The following is a 20,381-nucleotide window of genomic DNA, read 5'->3' on the forward strand; positions in this document are numbered from 1 at the left end:
AACATCCAGCGGTAAGATGAGAAGAGACGACCATTTTACTGGAAGCAAGCAGCGATTTGGCATTGGGCTATACAAGGGCGGAAATTCTGACCTATATAAGTAAGGGGTGCTTCTCGCAAAGGGTATGTTGACCGTTTGGAAAGGCTTATTCAATCAATCCTCGACGTGCTTTGATAGTTCACGCTGCTAACGGGTATTGGGCTTGGATGAAGACTTGGAAAGCCTCGATCAGCTCGACGCAACGGAAGAATCTCGGAGACACGGTATCGGCAGATTGCGTACTTGTTTATCAGGCTGAAGGTACGGGAGTGTGCCGAGAGCCGAGATCGCCACTAGTCGAGGACTGACCTCTGCCTAGTAATTAATTACCATTTTTTTGGCCTTGGGTAGATGCCTACCTACCTCAGGCAGTCACAGCAGAGCGCAGTGCATCACCACCGCCAAAGGCTCGGTTCGTCAATCCTTAATTACAGCCCGCAATCTGAGGCTTGAGGAGCACTCCGATCAGGCGAAAAGAGAGATCTCGGCTTTGGGTTTCTCGAATACGTTGAACCTTATTTAAGCCATTCAATCGCCAACAAAACTGTTCGGGAGGACTTCAATTCAACACGTCAGCGCTGGTCTTGCCGGTCTGGGTCTGGTAAGAGTTTTTTATCTTTCCATTTCTTTCGTCTTACTCTGCGGTTGTTATAGGGCGCTTTTTGCACTTCAAGACGCACTGCTCTTCCTAGGCATTCTCTTGACTTAATTTTTCCCGTACTCTCCACGTTCTATTATTATTGGTCGCAAACATGCGAGAAGCTGACCATGCTAGCTAGGAATCGATTGTTGCTTAGATTAGTGACGACGCCACTCCAATTCAGGGTCCTTTGAAGCGCAAGCAGGACCCTCATTTCCAGCGCCTAGGTGGGTATCACCAGCGCTGTGGCCTGCCCAATTTGGTGGCCAAACAAGCAGCCGTCCAGCACTAGCACTCCTGGCGTTCCCCTTCTATGACGGCGCATTAGCTGGACTGTGTATGGTGTTGGAGCTGCCTGGGATGTGCTACGCCATTGGCTGTGCGTGCGTGCCTAGAGCAACCCAGCTGTCTGCAGGATGTGGCGGCTTCCAGCGACAGCCGGTTTGGATGGCTCGCATCGGTTTCCAGCCGCGACGCTGTTGGTGCATCGATTGATCGGTTTCGTTGGCCACCACCGGTCAACCATGATTGGTCCAGCTTGCTGCACGACCCAGTCGCTCTCTGTTCAAAAGAGGATCGCTGTGGTCCGGAATTAAAAATTCACACATCAAGTCAACAACGCTCGCGCAGAGGAATGCAACAACCAACGCATCAGCAACCTCACCCACAAACTCTCCAATTCTCTCCATGGAGTTCTCAAGGAAGGAGCTAGAGGACATCCAGCGCGTTGCAGGCCTGTTGAAGCTTACCGTAGACGAGCTACTCCACCAGAGCCGCATTCAAGCCGAGAAACACGCCAGCATCCCCTCCGCCTACGACTCCCCCCTGACTAGGCCCCAACACGGTTTTGGCCAGCAGAGACCACCCGAACATCAACTGGGCCATACCCCTGAAAGCCAACATGAAAAGTGTTTTGACCTAGTTTTAGACTACTCCGATCTAGGCGATCCCCAGTCCGACACCTTTGGGAGCGAGTCTTCTGAGCAGGCGCTCCCACCACCAGCCTCTCAGCTTCAGAGAACGGAAGTCATTCTCCTAAATCCATACACGGCATCTTATGAATGCGATGTCGCGTTCTGGGGTTCTGATATACCCACTGGTCAGGGGTTCGCATTCGACGACAACGTCACTATCAGCCACCTCGCCGCGGAAGACGAGTCCTACGTTCAAGTGACGGGGAGGGAGAGTAATTCCGGGTCTATATTCGAACACATCCAGGGGGAAGGTCCGCAATCCATGGTCGACGATTCCTCAGCCGACTGGGCCATAGTATCTGCTTCTCCCGACTCAACAGCAATGCCAATTTCGACACCTTCGGCGTCTTCGCCAGACAGGCGCTATTACAAGATCGCCCCTAGAAATGCCAAATCGAGCTCTCAGGCCCTCTCTGCAAGCTCGACTCACCGAATCAAGAAGAAGCGACGTGCTTATGAAGGCAGGAAGCGTGTTGATACCCATCTCACCCGTCAACTCCACGCCTGTGTCAGGTGCAGGATGCAGAGGAATAGGGTAAGATGAATGCCCTGTCTCCCGCCCACACTGAACTGACCGTGTGAATCATCACACCGGGAAATTGACGGCTGACTGGTTCTCATAGTGTATCCCCGATCCCGACAATCCTCGAGGCCCGTGTTTCACCTGCCAGCAAAGAACGATGCGTATGAGTCGGCTGCCTTGCCTCCGGTACATGGTCACAGACAGTACTCTTTTCCGGACCGGCCTGGACTACATGCCGTTTTACAGGACGCATCCGATGGTCGGGCCTCGTTATGGCGATTTCCACTTGGAACGGCAATGGACAGATTCGCCTCCCAAAACCCTGTGCCTTGGACAGATCGGTGCTATATATGTCAAGATTGAGCTGAGGGGGTTCATTCCTCCTGCGAACTCCAATGACGTCGATCTTAAGGGGCGGCCAATGTACGCTGTTCCATGGGCCATTGCTGATCCCGAGCCCGTCGTCGAAGCGATTAAGGAGTACATCGACCGAGCCATTACGGCTTACATGGCCGCATATCTGGATGATACGGACCCGCTGGTCTGGAATATCTTCCAGGTCGCGTACAGGGCATCCGTGTTTCCTGTTCCGGTAAGTGTCATCATCGCCCCGCACTCCAAGCTGCACAACTGGCTGACCAACATGACAGAATGAAATGCTCAAGAAAACATTGAGACTCTGGGTTGCTTGCCGATTTATCGAGTCAAGATGGAGATGCTGGTCCGAGACCGGTTGGGCTGACGACGAAATCCAAGCCATGAATCCCAAAGACCCGTTCTACCAGGACCTGGACTCGCCACCGCCCTACGTCGACTACCAATGGACCTCGATTGTCATCCAGCGGATTCTCAGGCCGTTGAGAAAGGACGTGCTCCGCATTCTCCAGAACACTCTCAACAATCATGATTCCAAGGATTGGTTTGTCACCTTCTTGACCTGCTTCATCCTCCTGCAAAACTACGAAATGCAGATGTTGTTCCAGAGGCAATTTGCCCAGAGGAGGAGGGCACCGGTAAGCAAAGGAATCACAGTTCTTTTGCCCGGACGCGCTGACGGCGACAAGGTACGGTACCTAGACATGTCGCTGGTCAGGGCGACGAACTCTGGAGCAAAAACCATGCTGGCACACTTCCACTACTGCTACAAGGGTCAACAGCTGTTCACTCCTGAGTTTGACTGGGCTTCTCCAAAGGTTTGCAAGATGGCCCGACTAGATGCCGAGCAAAGTGCTTTTATGAGTCAATGCCGGGATATTGTGGTCCAGAGAGGTACGTGCCCCCCTCCCCCCTCCCCCCCTTCCCCTGCCCGCGGTATGAGTTACAGAAAGACCGTCGGGCGCTGACAAGGGGGCCTTGTGTAGCGATTAGGTTTCAGACCATCAACCACAGCGATGTGTATCACGAGAAGTGGTGGTACACCAGCCAGCTCTTTGATCATGACTGGACCCCGCGCGAAACCTTAGAGCACCCCCCGCCAGCAGAGCCCTCGATTGAATTTGTGGCCTGATTCCATCTTCTTCCGCCTTCCACAGGTGCGCGCTTACCACGGCCAGTGTAGCACCCGTTCACGCATCCTACGCGACAGCCCCTCACTTCAACCGTGACCGTTTCGGCTCCGGTAGCTGGCTCGAATTTGTACACGAAACTCCACTCCCGCCAATGAGCTCTAGGGCTCTAATCACCCTGCAGCATGCTCGCCCTGAGATGGGGGCACGTCCTGGATTGGGAAAGCTCTATTGGTGATCTTAAGGCTGCCCGCAGAGGACCCCCTACGGCCCAACGCAACATGGAGGAGGGCCCTTAGGCCTGCTCGGCATCAGGAGCCGTAACATGAGGCGCGGAGAACGAACGGGGGAGATGGGTTTGAGGAAGTCGCACATTCTTTGGGCAGCGGACTCTCCGGTCATGCTGCCTATTAATACCCTGACTCCAAACAGTCTCGAAATTCGCGCTGCACTTCACATTCCAAACAACGCACTGCGTGTTAGCCGCCCAGAACGAAACTAGCTAGACTATTCCCGCGCCGTGCTTGAGCGACTTGACCCATCATGGGCGTGGAAGCCGTTCTTCTCGGGCAGCAAGGGCAAGCCTGGCCCGACCTGGCGATCAAGTCGAGCTGCGCTCCTCGCTACTTTCCAGTTTCACACGCATGGCCGGCCGCGATGGAGGGAGATATGGCATGGGGCCCGGCATCGTTTAACTCCGAGGACGATTACACCCTTACGCTGACCGAGGACGAGGTCTTGGAGGTCAAGTCTGGTCTTGAACACTTTAATGGTAGGGCTTGTGAGACGCCCTCGACGGCTTTTTTCGCACGCTAACAAGTTGACAGAACTTGGGCTATACGGAAGCGAAGTCACCCCCAGCACTTTCCCTCTGCCTACTCTTGGGCCGAAGCTTCGGCAGCTTGCAGCCGATATCCACTGTGGCCGGGGGTTTGCGGTGGTCCACGGACTGAACCCAAACGAGTTCTCCCCAGAGGAAAACGTCCTGGTTTTCCTCGGCATATCAAGTTACATTGGCGTCCAGCGCGGCCGGCAGGACGAGGATGGCAACATGCTGAGCAAATACCCCGGGACTTTATTTGGGTAGAGTTGGCCATCTAACTGCCATCCAGTGCACATTCGTGATGCGAAGCTTTCCAAAACGCCGCAGCAGGATCGGCCAACGAGATATTCGTCACGGGCATCCGTAAGTCGCCTCGTCTTGATCCACCCAGTGGCAACACTAAGTGCCTGACAATCCTTTCACAGACCTTCCACACAGACACGTTCTGTGACATTCTTGCTCTACAAACTCGCAACAATGCCGCCGTTGGCGGTAAGAACCTGTTGGCCTCTTCCTGGACGATTTACAACGAGCTGATAAAGACGCACCCACACCTGCGCGAGCTCCTTTCCCAGCCCATCTGGCCCTTTGACAGCCGCGGCAGGTTCCTTCCGTCAAACATACGCCCGATCCTCTGCTACCATGATGGGCGGATCATTCTCAACTTTGCCCGCGAGCCTCTGCTCGGCCTGAACGGCGTCCGCCGCGCCGCCGGCGTCGCGTCCCTGACGGAGGAGCAGCGCCGCGCCCTGGACGTGATCGAGGAGATTGCGGAGCGGAACCAGGTCGTCCTGGAGGCGCAGCCGGGAGACATGCTCTTCATCAACAACCACGGGGTCCTCCACTCGCGGGAGGCGTTTGAGGACTCGCAGGAGGCGCCGCGATACCTGGTCCGGATGTGGCTCAAGAACCCGGAGCTCGCGTGGAAGCTCCCGCGCGCGCTGCAGGCGGGCAACGCGCGGATCTACGAGGAGAACGAGCTGGGCGAGCAGTGGAATATTGTCGATGCGCCCAGGATCATGTTCCGGTTGAGCGAGCGGCTCAGTTCGTGAGTCGGTGAGAATTTAGGGGGGTTGTTTTTATTCTTTCTGTTTTTTTTTTTTTTTTTTTTTTTTTTTTTTTTTGGAAATGGGGCTTGGTTTCCGTCCGCTTTCTTTTTCTTCGTTTGGATGACCCTTTCCAGTGTTGCCAGTCGCTCTGTGCCTTGAAGCATTGTTAGTTTTACGTACAATTGGCGGTCGTTCATTGTTCTCTGACAGCAGTCTGCGATACCAGAATCCAGATACAACCAGAAATCTCTCACATCCTTTGTCCCCCCTCATCTGTTCTTTCTCTAGGTATTTTGCTTTCCTGGTTCCTCTCAACAATGGTATTACTCGAAATTCCGTCAACAGGACGACTTCCTGAACTTTCCAGTCAGAAAACAAATCCCAAAACAACCAAAAAAATGAGATGTTCTCTCGGCGCCTGACCATGCGTGCATCAAACGCTCTCGCATCAGCAGTGCAGCCCGACTGACCACATAGGGGTAGATCAGCAAACAACGCGACTTCCGCTCAAGCGTGATTTGAAAAGGGCGGGGGGGCCCACGCACGCCGCGCTTGATCAGAGTCTGGGCATCGTTGCACCGCATCAGTCTGGCGAACCGGTGGGAAACGGTTCGGGATCCGTCGGCTACGGGGCGTGTTAGCGTTGGTGGGTTGGACCCTTGGAGCAACCTGACGGGTGGGCGGAATCAAGAGAAACGTGGTGTGACGCGGTTTTTTTTTGCGGCACGTAATTTTTTTTTTTTTTTTTTTTTTTTTTTGAGCAACGTTGCCCGACGTGATGTTGGGTACACCTTCGTCTGGCATCTTTCCTACCTCCCCCAAGCTCGATCATGCGGGGAGGACAAATGAGAGCAGAGGTTACACGAGCAATCATGACGACCTCAGAATGGAAAGCTCCTTTTGGAAATCCGGATGGCAGCATTTGAAACGAGGGGAAAAGAAGGGAGCGAAGGGGTAGGGGGGGAGAAGGGAGAGGGAAGGAAGAATACCGAAGCTACCTACCTAATTAGCCCTCGTCAACTTCAACGTGCGGCTTCCAAGTGCCCCTTTACAAGGCCTCCTGAGTATTAGTGGCCCATCTGCGAACCACTCTGAAACGGAGGCTGCTTTCTAGCGTCTCAACTACTCATATACATTGCACGTCGGTTTCATTCCGATCACGGTCATCGACCATTATGGATCTCACCAGCGAGGTCTTCTCCTCGATGCTCAGCCCCGTAGCCGCATTTCTCCGGCCTCGCAGGGGCAAGAGGTCTGAACCGATCATAACAACACAACCAACAACAACCAACACTACCGCTACTGCTACTACAACTTGCCCAACCACGCCGAGCATCACACCGACACCATGGCAGACGTCCCCTCTCAACCCGCAATCACGCCTCGACAGCCTCGCCCCGCTCGTGGTTCCCCCTCCCGACCCAATGCCGCCACCGACCCCCTGCACCGCCGTTAACGCCAACAGCGCCAGCAGCGCTGCCAACAAGAAGAATGCCAACAACAGCCACCAGACCCGACAGGAGGAACGAGAAGTGCAGCATCACCAACCACGACGCGCCACGCCCCCTCCTCCCGGCAGGGGCACATGCAGCACACATCATCACCCTCCTCGCACCCGCACCCGCACCCGGGAGTGGGGGTCACGGTCCTCCTCCTCCTCCTCCTCCTCCTCCTCCTCGTGCACCACCTGGCAGGTCGACGCCGTGGACGGACGAGGACGCCTGTGGGCCGCCACGCCGCGCTTCGCCCTCGGCAGGCCCCCCCTGCGCGTCGCCGTCTGCCTGCCCCCGCCCGAGGCGTTCCCGCCCGCGCTGCGCGCCGTCGTCCGCCCGGAGCGCGCCATGGTCGTCTGCGGCGGCGGCGGCGTCGCGGCGGACCTCGAGGTTGGCCGCTGGCTGGCGAGGGTGCTGCACTCTTGGTCTTGCGCTCGCGGCGGCGGCGGTCTCGGGGTCGGGTTATTAGCGGTCGGAGCAGGGGTCGGTGAGGAGGGGCTGGGGTGTGGGTTGGGGGAGGAGGGGGAGGGGAAGCGGACAAAGCAGGGGGTGGTGGTGGGTGAGGGTGACGAGAAGCAGGAGGAGCGTTGGTGGTGGGAGCTGCCGTTTGGGAGCATGGTGGCTGTGGATTTTGCCGCTAGCGAGGAGGAGGAGAAGAAGGAGGGGGAAGAAGAGGCAGAAGAGGGGAGTGAGGGGAGCAGGCGCCAATCGCCGGCAGCAGCGGCAGCGGGGAGGGTGCAGGTTTGTCTTTTGCCCGGGGCGGGGTACGTGGCCGAGCAGGGGATGGTTGGTCTAGAGACGCTCAGGAGGATGTGGGAGGGGGAGGTGGCGTCGGAAGCGTGGGAGGGGCTGCGTGTGGTCGAATGGGAGAGGCTTCGGTTCAGGAAGCAGTTGCACGACGCGATATCTCTGGTTGGCGTGGATGACGGAGATGGCGGAGATAACGGGGAGGAGGCGGTCGTGGTGCTCAAGAGCGTGCTCCGGGAACAGAGGTACATGTACAATGAGCTCAAGATGCTGCTCCTGCTCCGGGAGCATCCAAATGTCATGTCCCGGCCCCTCGGCGTGGTCACTAAGAAGGGCCGGTTTGGGAGCCGAAGGGGAGTGTGCGGGTTCTTGTTAGAATGGTTTCCGCTGGGGTCGCTCCGGGAGAGGTTGCTCGCGGACGATTACGGGAGGACAACGCCGATGACGCAGAGGCTGAGGTGGGCGAAGCAGGTCACGCAGGCGCTGGTCCACATCAACGAGCACGGATGGGCCGGCTTCTACCCGGATCTCAAGCCCGACAACGTGGTGTTGAAGGAGGACGCAGCAACGGGGATGCTGAACGCGGTGCTAATTGACATGGAACAGCGCGGGGGATGGTTCGCTTGGAGCCCGCCCGAGGTGGCTTACGTGGAATATCTGGAGATCCTGGTGGATGAGTCCGGGCTGGAGGAGGGCGAGCAGAGAGATGAGATCCTCGAGCTACTGCGGGCATACTACGGCGATCCCGACTGGAAGCCGGGGGCGGCCAGCCCGCGGTTCCACAACGCGAAGGGCGGCTTCAGCTCACCGTGGCTGGCTCTGCTAAGGCAAAGGGGATCCGACGGGAAAGGAAGTGATCTTCTGGAGCGGGCCCAGGTCTTTATGCTCGGCAAGCTCCTGTGGTGTATTTTCGAAGGGCAGCCGCTGGTCAGGTGTGGCATCGACCACGAGGTGCTGCGGGATCCGGATCCGGACTACGAGTCGGCGAGGTCGGGGAAGGCTAGAGCGTTCCCCGAGTTCAAGCGGACCCCAGATGTGCTCCGCCCCCTGATCCGGGCCTGCACTGCCGGGGCGCCTGAGTGGGTGGCTAATAACCAGCAAAGGCTACCGGGTGTGGTCCTGCGGGGTGGGAAGTTGTATCCTGCAGCCTCCGATGAGCAGTCATACGCTCAGGGGGACGCTCTCGACGCAGCGAGGGCGTATTGGGCGCGGGAAGTTGAGCTAGCAAAGGAGTTCGTGAGAGATGCGGCTCTGACCATGAACAGGCCAACAGAAGCTGGCCACCAAGAAATACCTCAACGTCCGGTCACCTTGCTGGAACAAGCAAGGACACGCCCATTTTTTTCAGAGATCCTCGCCGAGCTGGATCAAATCGAGCGCCAACTCGTGACGGAAATTCGGCCCTGAGTTGAGACCTGGGACTTCGCCCGTGACAACGGTGGGCAGCGCGCCGTCGGGCAGTGTCGACTGCACGTGGACCCATCCAGGACGTTCCCGAGGCCCTCCTTCATCGCCTTTTCGAACCTGCCAGAGTACGGCGAAGGGGTGCGGGTCTTGTTTGGCGACCTGCCGTCGCTGGATGAGGATGAGCATGGCGACAGCTGGTGCTACTTTGCCATGGCGGGAACGCTGGACTTTTGGTTCGGCCCGGACGCGGCGGCCGTGTCGGTGCGAGAGGGCAAACCGATTCCTCGGGAGACGCTTTTGAAGAAGCATGGATGACGTTCTGTCGGCGCCGCTCGTGTAGAACAACAATTTTTTGCATTAGCACGTCAACGCGGTACCGGGCAAGACACCCCTCCTGCCAGATAACCAACCAACCAACCAAGCGTAGCCGCCCCACCCCCCCCCCCACCCCTTTTTTTTTGTTTCTCCCCCGTTAGACCGCGACGCCGGCTTGAACAGTGTGTGAATGGTTGCTGCACCCATCCAACCATTCATCCATCCAGACGAATATCGTACAAGTCAATTCCCCGTTTCGGTCAAACCGGTGATTTATGCATCTTTTTAGGGACAAGAAGCAAGACGATCGGCTTCTCTCGACTTCCCTTGCATTGATTTCTTCCAAAAAATTACATAACGACGCTGTCGCTAATCCAAGCTTTTCTTCGTCTTCTTCTTCTTCTTCTCGCCACGCTAGCATCACCTCCCCTGCCCTAATTACTATCCGGCGGCCTCCTCCATCTCGACATCGGGATCCACCTCGGTGCCGAGGTCCCTGTCCTCGAGGAAGCGGCGGCCGAGCAGGCGGTCGGGCAAGTAGTCCTGCTTGACGCGGCCGTCGCGGTAGTTGGGCGGGTACTTGTACTCCTTGCCGTAACCCATCTCGCGCATCAGGCGGGTCGGGGCGTTGCGCAGGTGGACGGGGACGGGCAGGGCGGCGACGCCGGGCTCCTGCAGGGCCGAGAGGGCGTTGTTGAGCCCCCGGTAGGCGCGCGTGCTCTTGGGGGCGAGCGCGAGGGCGACGGCGCAGTGGGCGAGCGGGATGCGCGCCTCGGGCATGCCGATCTGCTGCGTCGCCGTGTAGGTCGCCGTGGCCAGGGGCAGCATCGAGTTGTCGGCCAGCCCGACGTCCTCGGACGCGATCACGACCATGCGCCGCGCCACGAACAGCGGGTCCTCGCCCGACTGCAGCATCCGCGCCAGGTAGTACAGCGCCGCGTCCGGGTCCGAGCCGCGCACGGACTTGTGGAAGGCCGAGATGGTGTCGTAGTGCTGGTCGCCCGCCCGGTCGTAGACGAGCGTCTTGGTGAGGGCCGCCTTGATCGACTCCTTGGTCAGCGGCTCCGGGTTGTCCGGGTCCGGCGGCCGGTTGGTCAGGGAGAGGGCCATCTCGAGCAGGTTGAGGGCGGTGCGGGCGTCGCCGTCGGCAAAGGCCGAGAGGTAGCGGAGGAGCTCCTCGTCGATCAGCGGGGAGATCTCGATGCCTCCCTGCTCGGCCTCCTGCTCGAGGGCCCGCACGAGGATGCGCTGGAGGTCGTCCTCGGTCAGGGGCTGGAGGGTGAACGTCCTGCAGCGGCTGAGGAGGGCCGCCTGGACGCGGAAGCTGGGATTCTCGGTCGTCGCCCCTATCAGCGTGATGGTCCCTGCCTCGACCGGCTTCAGGAACACATCCTGTTGCCCCTTGTTGAACCGGTGGATCTCGTCGCAGAAGATGATGGTCTTCCGCCCCGTCAAGGCCAGCTCGTTGGCCGCTTCGGCAAAGAGCTTCTTGCACTCTGCCACCCCCGTGCTGGTCGCGTTCAGCTCGATGAAACGACTGCCCACGCGGCGCGCAATGCACCGGGCGATGGTCGTCTTGCCGGTGCCCGACCCACCCCAGAGAATCATGCTCGGGACGCGGTCCGACTCGATCAGCGCGCGCAGTACCCCGTTGGGGCCGACCAGGTCCTGCCCGAAAATGTCATCCAGGGTGTCCGGCCGCATGCGCTCGGCGAGCGGCGCGGTGCGAGTATTCTTGGATCGCTTCGTCAGCGGGCCGCTCGATCCGGTTGCGCCGTCGGGCGGCCGCGGGTCTGCTACCGATGCCGTCGATCCATCCTTGTTTCCATCGTCGCCAACGCCGCTGTTCTGGGCGCCGTTCGGTAAGTCGGTTGGCGATCCGTCGCAGCCCGGCCCTTCATCATAGCTCCGCTTAGTTCCGGCCTTGGTCCCATTGCTACCCCATTGCAGCGGTGCCGAGGGCCTCGCGTTTGTGAGCTGTCGCTTCGCAGCGGGCGGCTGAAAGAAGGTTGATGCGGATCGCTTCTTTTGAGTCGAGCTCGGGGGCTGGCTCGCGGAGTAGCTCTGTGCCCCGCCCGGCGGAGAGGATGCGGTCGGCTCCTCGGACTCGTCGAGAAGAAATGTCCGGCAGCCCGAGTCGATATGGTCGTTGATTTCGGTGCCTTTGACGCTTCGGTTGCAAATTGGGCAGACTACCATGGTACGGACGGTATATACAAATGCGCAGCCTGTACCACAAAAAAGAAAAGAAGAAATGTATTTTTTGTTATGTCCAAGACTGTTGTTGCTGAACTAAAAAAAATGAAACAAGCTGTCCCAACCAAATTTGTGGTTGCTGGCTGCAAGTCAACATCCAGTGCAGCTCTGCTCAGACGCGCGAGGCGCGCTGTTTGGTGGAGCCGTTAGTTAATTGACCTGGACGCGATTCGCGGGCCCACTCGGTTTCTGCAGCGTGGCAACGCACGGCCCCTTTGCAATTGGAAGTGGAACAGACCAAGTGATTCGGGTACGCGTAGAATCGTGGTCTTCTTAGTTGATGCCTGAGCAAGTGACTTTCGAACAGTATTTTTGTAAGGTATATTGCTCGAGGATGGAACTAACCGCGCCTCCTCCGCACCTGCCTATGGATCGACTCAACTCGACCAGGCGGGCAAGCAAGTGGTGGGCTGAGGAGGACGGGGCACTAGTGTACGGATTAACTAGTTAAATTAATGTGCTTATTAGGGACCCGCCACTGTGGTTCGGTGATGACCTGGGGGAGCTCGTCCCGTCCCGACAGGTCCCCTCCGGTCAGGTCCCCCCCACCTTGAAACACTTCCCCAACCACAGGAGGGGATTCTAGTTATCTATAGCAACCTCTTGGTCATGGCTTACGTATCTGTGTTTTTTGTGTATGACACCTTACCAGAAGTGCGCTGTTGTATGTCATCGTTTGTTAATCGCATCCATAATTTTTCCCAGCCTCGTCCGGGAGAAAGGAGACGCCGTAACGGTTACCTGGTATCCTAAAACTATTCTACATAACTTGGGGCGCGGGGCGATTACCCGTTCACGCCGGCACAATGATCCAGCAAATCCGGCTTCACGCGACAGCGTGCTCATGCAAACATGGGGTGTCATGTCACCCCTCAATATCATAACTCGCTGAAGCCAATTTTCCTTCCCCGTTCGGGGTCGTGCGTGGTGCCAGTATCCCTCCCTCTTCGCTCCATCAAACCATAAACGACTCGCCACACCCACACTGCTCCTCTGCTCAACGGTTAGCTCTCGTCTTCTCTCCAGATTTGGAAAAGAACAGGATACGGAAGTTGGGGGGGGGAGGGAACTCACTGATATTCGGATTCCGAAAGACGAACCGCTGGCTCAGCTTGTCCTCGACCCAGTCCATCTCGCTCCCTATGATGCTGAAGAGCGCCTTGCTGTCGATGAGCACCTTGACGCCGTCCTGCTCCACCGTCTCGTCGAACGCGCCCGGCTTCTCGACGTACTCGAGGTGGTAGGCCAGCCCCGAGCACCCGCGGTTGCGCACGCCCACCTTGATCAGCTTGGGCTCGGGCTGGTCCAGCAGCGCCCGTAGGTGCTCCACCGCCGCCGGCGTCAGGGTGATGGCGGCTTTGCGGGCGCGCAGGCGGGAGCGGGGCCGCGCCGAGGGTTTGGCTGCTGTTCCTGTCCCTGCTCCTGCTCCTGCCGTCGCTGACGACGGGGCACTGGTTGGAGATGGTTGTGGAGACGAGTTTGGGGACGAGGTCGGTTCTGATGTCGGTGTCGCGGCAAAGCCAGCCTTGGACTGTTGCGCTTCCCTTTCCGGGATCGACTTGTCCGCTGTCTCCGGCGGTGCCCCCTGCTTCGGTGGTGGCCTGGTCTCGTGGATCTTGGGCATAGCCGGCGTCTCTATCGGGGTCGCGATCGAGGTGTCTGGGACGGAGGCGTTGCGCGCTGTCGGTGGCGGCCGGGACGGGAGAGTATAGGCTTGGAATGCGGCGACCAGCGAGCAGGGGCTCGTCGAGAATTGGCGCTGGCGCAACAGATTGCGGCGGCAAGAGAAGCAGATGGAGGCGGCCCTCCTCGTCAGCAAGCTCGGCGCATTCATTGTGGTTGGTAATGCGAGTGATCGCAATCACGGCGGTTCGCAAGGGGGCACAGTTTGCTTCGGGTCTGCTCGCTGCAGTTGCCGGAAGTTTGTCATCAATGTTGATCTCCAAGGCAAAAAAGCAGCTCAAATGGTTGGGGCCGGCAATGACATGATGCCAAGCCTCGGGGCAGTCCGGTTTCCGCCGGGCCAATGAGCGCTTCGGCATTAGGAATCATCCCCAAACGCCACCGATCTACCAAACCTCGGCCCTTGATGGACCCGAGAGTACGGATACCGATAGTGCACACTATATAAGGCAAGGTACGAGATAGAGTAAGTAGTTTAAAATGCAGGTACATACAAACACAAAATGCAAAAAAAAAAAAAAAAAAAAAAAAAAAAAAAAAAACAGCGGAGCTGGCTTGAGCAGAGAGGGCGGAAGAGCACGTCGGCCAAGGCATCGATGGGTCGTCGAGCTGCAGCAACTTGAATCCAATCATATAGTCAGTCCTCTTTGGTGTTTTGTGTCGCATTTCCAGCGCAGAGTGGTATCTTAGGTGCCAACTGTGAGGCCTTCACTCAACCGCAGTCGTCGTCCGAATCCAACGAAACTGATGGGATGACCTTTGACAACGGGGAAACCCATCTGGTGTCTTTTTCTTTTTTTTTTTTTTCTTTTTTTTTCCTTTCGTTTCTCCAGACTAATGCGCCAGCATCTCTCTTACATCTCCCACCGCAGCCCTCGCCATCTTCTTCAGCAGCGTCCTCTCATCTGCCTCGCGGTACTTCTCCCAATCATCCAAACCCTCCTTAGCTTGGATGCTGAGCGTCTCATACCCTTGCTTGATCACCTCGGCGACCTGCATACTCGTCAACTGCGAGCGCGCTCCCTGCCCAGCACCCGCGTTCCCTTTCCCCCCGTCACTGCCGGCAAGCATCTCCTTGTAGTGCATGCTCACGTTGACCAGCGTATCGATTGAGTTACTCGCCCGGTTCGCCAAGCCGTACGTGTCCCTGAACTTGATGAGGACCTCGCCCGACTCGACCACCTTGTAGAACAGGTCATCGTACGCCGCAGGCGTCGGCAGAAATGTCTCGCCTGCCGACAGTCCCAGCGCGATCAGGTTCACCACGTGATCCAGAAGCGTGTCAATATGCGGCAGCGCCTTGAGATCGGCCGCGTACGTCGTCAGGAAGCGCACCAGCGACAGGAGCGAGCGGAAAAAGTCGGCCCAGTGGTATTGCAGGCGGGTGCGCGAACGCGACATATAGCCAACGACGCGAAGCAGGATCCCGACGCAGACCGTGTACAGCCCGGCGTCCAGCCGCCGCCGCAGGTTGTGGTTGATGGCGTCCAGCATCGTGTCCATGACGGCCGTCGCCAGGACACGTTCGCCGCGCACCAGAGGGAGGTACGGAGAGCGCTGCCGGCAGAGGCGCACGGGCACCTTGCTGTCCTCGCTGCAGATGCGCTTGCAGAGGATGGGGTCCTCGACGAGGAGGCGGAAGACCATCAGGTTGAGGTGGCAGTAGAGAGTTGTGCGCTGGGAGAGGTGCGCGTGTTGGAGGAGGTATGAGGTCAGGGAGATGAAGCTCGCGAACGGCTGTTCTTCGCCCTTTCCCGGCGTCCAGGTGACCAGTTCCAAGCTGAAGAGTTTGTTGGCGTGGGTGAAGTCGTACGTGGCAAGCAGCACAGCTGCTTCCCGGCCGGGTCTGCGAACGAACCTTGGGGTCAGTTGACTCTCTTCAGCGGTGGGCGGGTGGGTGCTTTCGGACGACGTACAACTCTGCAAACATTTTCTTCGCCGTGTCTGCGTCATAGGCTGGCTTTGGCGGTGGCTTGCCCCCCGGAGCAATAGCCCCAAGCCCAATCTTGCTCAACGTACCCGCTAGTGACCAGCCTTCTGGGAGGTCCTCCTGCACGTCGAGGTACTGCGCCCTCAACCTTTGGCATGTCTGCCCGACGCTTTTGACGATGCCCCTTATGACCCTCTCGTTGACGAAATCATTGAGTCGCATCTGGTAGGGGTTCTGGAACTCGAACTTGTTGTAGTTGGCCAGGAGCCCGAGGAGCACGAAGGGTGAGGATATCTTGGGCGCCGGGGACGAGATTTGTGATTGGATGCACTGGGCCTGTTAGCGGAGAAGAAAAGACGACGGGGCCGTCTCGTGGGTTTCACCGACGTTGATGATGGCTGGGAAAAGGTCCCGTTGGATGAAGTAGGTGAGCAGGCTGGTCTGGTAGGCTCCGGACGTGACCGCCAACGCTACCTCGACTGCCCTCTGCTGGAGGTCGGCTGTGTACGTGCAGCTAGCTCGGTTCCCTACCCGCGGCTCCTCCTGCCCGACATGGCCGATGCCGCCAGGGCAACATTCGTGCGTCGTGCTCCTCCCAGTCCGGATGATCGACTCCAATGCGCTGACGAACTCGGTAAAAACGTTGTCGATGTGGTCCAGGCCGGCGAGCAGCTCGATAATGTCAGAGCTCGGGTTCGTATACTTCTTGGCCAGCACCGCGAGCATAAACGTGCTCAGGGTCTGCGGAGTAGCCAGGTCAGAAGATGTGTTCCCGCCATTGGATCCCTGTGTATGCTCACATCCAGCGCATGGAGGTCCGCCACGCCATATGGGTGCCTCAGAGCGGCAATGGCCTGTACAAACAGCTGTTGGGTCTGGTGCTGAAGCTGCAGCAAGTCATTGGGCCTCGTCTCGTCGAGTATCTTCCGCAGAGCCGGCCGGTCAGGCCTGAGGAGGAAGAACTCTTTCCAGAACCCTTCTGATCGCTCGGTGTCGTCCGAATCGTCCTATCCGGTCGGGCTACCAGTCAACGCGTGCTCGGGATGTGGGAAAAATAAAAATAAAAATAAAAAGCCTGTTGCGCATCGGATCACGGGCGCCACGGCAAGGAGCACCACTAACCTGTTGGGAGAAAGTAACAAAAGTGTCAGTAACTCGGTACTGCGACGGCGCTAAGCAGAGTTGTAAGGGCGGTACAAGGGCCTAGTGCTGACTTCCTGGGAGCAAGTGGGCAATGAACGAGTAAAAGAACAGCAGATCAGACCTTGAACAGCGCCTCGTACAGGCGAACGATCTTAGGCTGGAACACCTCTGGCCGAGGCTGGTGAGTAAGGGGAGACGGCTCCATGTGGAAACTTTGGATCGATAGGGGACAGGAGCTGGATGTCTTTGGGTTTGACGCAAGGCAAGTCCGAAACGATGACGAGTCGGATCGTCGATAACGATAAGAGCTGGGAGCCCACCTAAACGACAGGGGAGTGGCCAGTTGTCGGGTTTGGCAGTTTGTTCAATGGCGGACAGTGCAGAGAAACACGGTGTTGCTGTAGGATCGTCTCTTCCCAACCCGTACTCCGTAAGGCTGAAACAAGTGGCGATTGGTGATATGTTGGATATTTGGTCTGAATTACACTTGTAGGGGGACGAACGATTATGAAGGATGTCTCTTTAGTCGCTGATGCGACATGCCCTGGTGCTCAAGTAGGCTGAATCGGAGTAGCCTGGGGCAATCGATTGAGCCAGTTCAGATGCCCGTTAGTTACTGTGTTTTGTTTGAGTTGCAATCACGGTAGGGTGGCCCCAGGCGCGCAACTCTGGAGCTGAGTTTGCAATGCACGCACATACTGATAGGTTCAGACATGATACAGCGAACACTAGAGTTTGTGGAAGAAATGCATTTCACCTAGCTCCTCGCAGCCCAGTCAAACGGTCCATTATAGATATACGAAGGGAGAAAAAAAACAAGAGAAACAAAAAAAATATACAGTCCGACTCTAGTTCAAACCACCATCGACTCTAAGGCCTCTTCTCTCCTGCGCTTCTCTCGGCTCACTTTCGTCTTTTTCTTTTCTCTAGCGATCACTGCGCCCATAGTATTGGATTCTTCAGTCCGGCAGAAGCACCACTGTTGAACCAGCACCTCTCGCCTAGCGAAACCGCCACAAACGCCGTCGTACCAGTCAAGGGAAGGCATGAAAAGAAGAAGAGAAAGAAGAAAATGGGGTCATAAAATCGTCCAGGTCGTGCGCGCCACGCCTAAAACATGCCCGAGAACACCGAGGGAACAAGGCAAGCCAAAAAAAAAAAAAAAAAAAAAAAAATCAACAACCGAACTCGCTCCCAACCGAGACACCAGGCTGCACAACGACAGTAGGGAGAAGAGAAAAAAAAAAGTAGCGCCTGCAAAGAGAAAAAAGCCAAGCAAGCAACCAACCTTCTCTTGTAATCCCAACGCTCGGGTACCCCGGGTACAAGAATAAATATTCAAGCGGCAATGCCATGGGGATGTAAACACATCTTGGTAGCCGCCGCGGTCTAAGGACAGCAAATGCCTGGAATCTAAACCCCCCAGCTGCCCCTTCGCTCCTGCACGCCCCAGGCCAGCGGGCTGATGGAGTTGAGATCGGGATGTTGGCGGGCCCATTCGTAGACGTACAGCTTGAGCGCCTTCCAGCGGGGGCAACGGTCCTCCTCGCGGACGCCGTCCTTGGCCTCGGTGAGCATGATGTGGCCCGTGGCCCCGACCTTCTTCTTCTCGCCGTTCGCGTCGCCCTCTCTGTTGGCCGCCCCGTTGGCGCCCCACAGCCCCGCCATGACGGCCTCGTCCTCCTTCTCCAGCTCGGCGATCCCGATCCGGCTGATCTTGCTCAGCTCCTCGTCGTACTGCCGCGCCGTCGCCGGGTACCCCAGCGAGAGGTAGTTGTACACCTGCGTGACGAAGTGGTCGTCGAACTCGGCCGCGATCTTCTCCTCGAGGTCGGCTGCCGCCTTCTCCTTCTTGAGCTTCTCGTCCAGGGCGTGCATGTTTTGCAGCATGTGGAGCCCCTTGGGTTCCTGCGACTTGGTGCGGTGTTCGGGCACGGCCCCGGGAACCGAAGGAGTGCTTGCGCGGCTGCTGCCACCGCGTCCATCGATGGAAGCGGGCTCCTCGCACAGCGGGGATGACGCGGACCCGGCGGCCTCGCGCGCGAAGTAGTCCTTGTCGCGGTTGCTGCTGCTGCTGGTGGGGGAGTCGGGCTGCGGCGTGTGGAGCATGGCCGGGCGCTCCGCCGGCGCAAGATTCTTGCTCGGGTCGGGGTTGTAGCAGTACCCGCGCCACAGGCCGCGCTGCTCGGTCGGGTCGCGGTTCTGCTCTTCGGAAGTCGCGCCTGCGGTCATTTCCCAGAAGTGGGTGGGCTCGAGCTTGGTCTGCTTGGGCGAGGGGCACCGCCGGAAAGTGAGGTCGGCGCCTAGCATGGGTGGGGAGGCCTTGAGGCGAAGACGATGTTGCCGGCGAGCCCGCTCGAGAGACATGTCGCGCTCTGCGGGATAGGGCGCGAAGGGGCTGTGGTTGCGAAAGCTGGTCTCCGGGGGGATCTGTGAGGCAGGGGCGTAGGCCATAGCGCCGGCCTTGCCGGTGGGCGCGGAGGGGATGTAGGGCATGAAGCTCTCACCGATGGGGCGGATTGGCGGCGGCGATTCCGGGGGTACGTAGGGCATTGTCGACTCGCCGATGGTGGGAAGGGGAGACTCGTCTCGGAGAAGGGGCATGGGCGAGTCGCCGGCGGGGCTGAGAGAGCCAGACGAGGGCCGCCGTGACGTCCATATGGGGGAGCTGGCGATGGATGTTCGCTGCGTCCTGGTCAAGCCCATGGCGTCGCTCGGCGGGCCGTCAATGCTCATGTTGTCGAGATCCCACGTGTCCACGCGGCTCTGTGACCGCGCGCGCTGGAGCTTCATCGCGTGTTCCTGCATCTCCTTGAAGGCCCAGCCCATGTCCTCCTGAGACGAGTTCCGCCGCGACTGTAAGGGGTTCCAGGGCCCTCTTGTCAATGGTCGCCCCCGGGGGCTGTCATCATCCGAACCCTCGCCCATGTAGTAGTGCTCAGCGCCGCCTATCCTCTGCCCGCTGTTGGGGAAGGCACTCATGGCCACCTCCTGGAGCTTCCTCTGTGCATCTCGGGCGGCCAGGTCGAAGACACCGCCGGCAATCTCGTCGTCGCATGACTCCCGCCGGCCGTGGCCTCTCTGGGCTGGCCGCTCCTCGGTTGGTGGCCCATGGCCGAATCGTTTTCGGGCTTTGGGGGCGTAGATGTGGTTGGTATAGGGCGTGATATCAGTCTTGTCGGTATGCTTGGTCGCGGGTCCCTCGTCGCCTGCTCGTCTAACCCGGCGGACGGAAGACTCGACTAGCTGGGGAGCAAACTTTCGCTTCTCGCGGGGCGGTGGGGTCGGCGAGCGCGGTGAAGGACTGGGTGTAGGCTCGCCGGTCGGAATGGTCTTTCGGTAGCGCTCAAAGGTGGTTTCAATGGGGATAGGAGCAAACCTCGCCCGCGGCCGCTCCTTTGTGCTCGCCATTCGAGGATCGTGATGTTTGGTATCCTCTTCTCAGCTGTTATACTATGTGCGAACCGGACCGGACCAAGGGCAGTATGGTCAGTCGGTGATCGGATCGATAAGTCAGCGGTGGACTAGTCAGTCAGTGGTGCAAATCCCAAGTCGGTGTTGGTGGGGTTCTGTTCTTGTCCACTTTTTTTCGATTGTCGTCTCCCTTTGTATGCCCACTGCAGTTTTGAGGTGCAGTAAATATGAACAAAAAAAAAAGAGAGAGAGAGAGGCTTGATTGCTTGTCCTGTGCCCGCAGTACCGCACACAAGTAGTTTTGTATTGTGACCGATAACTAATGCCAGGAACCACGATGTGGGGGGCAGGCAGTGCGACTGGTCACAGGAAGTGGCCGAAGCGGGTATAGCAACATGGGGATGCACTTTAGCTGTGCCCGCCAACCTCTTACCGCTGTG

General features: G+C 58.1%; 6 protein-coding genes across 6 annotated transcripts; 2 read left to right on the top strand and 4 right to left on the bottom strand.

The window, feature by feature from the left end:
* Positions 1–18: 18 nt before the first annotated feature.
* MYCTH_117146 (uncharacterized protein) lies at positions 19–5,556 on the top strand (the record flags this gene model as incomplete). Its single annotated transcript, XM_003667287.1, has 12 exons — positions 19–122; positions 213–300; positions 359–640; positions 815–1,157; positions 1,252–2,188; positions 2,277–2,768; positions 2,827–3,189; positions 3,334–3,445; positions 4,238–4,453; positions 4,509–4,739; positions 4,794–4,867; positions 4,930–5,556. The coding sequence occupies exons 4-12, from the start codon at positions 1,096–1,098 to the stop codon at positions 5,554–5,556; spliced, it is 3,114 nt and encodes a 1,037-aa protein (XP_003667335.1). The 5' UTR covers positions 19–122; positions 213–300; positions 359–640; positions 815–1,095.
* Positions 5,557–6,461: 905 nt separating this feature from the next.
* On the top strand, positions 6,462–9,250 carry MYCTH_2313063 (uncharacterized protein). Its single transcript, XM_003667288.1, has one exon. The coding sequence runs from the start codon at positions 6,729–6,731 to the stop codon at positions 9,198–9,200; it is 2,472 nt and encodes an 823-aa protein (XP_003667336.1). The 5' UTR covers positions 6,462–6,728; the 3' UTR covers positions 9,201–9,250.
* Positions 9,251–9,650: 400 nt separating this feature from the next.
* On the bottom strand, positions 9,651–11,813 carry MYCTH_2313064 (uncharacterized protein). Its single transcript, XM_003667289.1, has one exon. It carries the CDS (start codon positions 11,712–11,714, stop codon positions 9,957–9,959), a length of 1,758 nt encoding a protein of 585 aa, XP_003667337.1. The 5' UTR covers positions 11,715–11,813; the 3' UTR covers positions 9,651–9,956.
* Positions 11,814–12,275: 462 nt separating this feature from the next.
* MYCTH_2313065 (uncharacterized protein) lies at positions 12,276–13,758 on the bottom strand. Its single transcript, XM_003667290.1, has 2 exons — positions 12,846–13,758; positions 12,276–12,764 (listed from the first exon to the last, which is right to left on the bottom strand). The coding sequence occupies exons 1-2, from the start codon at positions 13,603–13,605 to the stop codon at positions 12,727–12,729; spliced, it is 798 nt and encodes a 265-aa protein (XP_003667338.1). The 5' UTR covers positions 13,606–13,758; the 3' UTR covers positions 12,276–12,726.
* A 513-nt stretch (positions 13,759–14,271) lies between these two features.
* MYCTH_117145 (uncharacterized protein) lies at positions 14,272–16,732 on the bottom strand (the record flags this gene model as incomplete). Its single annotated transcript, XM_003667291.1, has 5 exons — positions 14,272–15,327; positions 15,371–15,714; positions 15,772–16,125; positions 16,185–16,391; positions 16,694–16,732. 5 exons carry the CDS (start codon positions 16,730–16,732, stop codon positions 14,289–14,291), a joined length of 1,983 nt encoding a protein of 660 aa, XP_003667339.1. The 3' UTR covers positions 14,272–14,288.
* A 1,168-nt stretch (positions 16,733–17,900) lies between these two features.
* On the bottom strand, positions 17,901–20,180 carry MYCTH_2313070 (uncharacterized protein). The gene has a single exon (XM_003667292.1). It carries the CDS (start codon positions 19,936–19,938, stop codon positions 17,941–17,943), a length of 1,998 nt encoding a protein of 665 aa, XP_003667340.1. The 5' UTR covers positions 19,939–20,180; the 3' UTR covers positions 17,901–17,940.
* Positions 20,181–20,381: the final 201 nt, after the last annotated feature.

This window comes from Thermothelomyces thermophilus, chromosome 7, assembly GCF_000226095.1.
Source record: "Thermothelomyces thermophilus ATCC 42464 chromosome 7, complete sequence".
Taxonomy (NCBI): Eukaryota; Fungi; Ascomycota; class Sordariomycetes; order Sordariales; family Chaetomiaceae; genus Thermothelomyces; species Thermothelomyces thermophilus.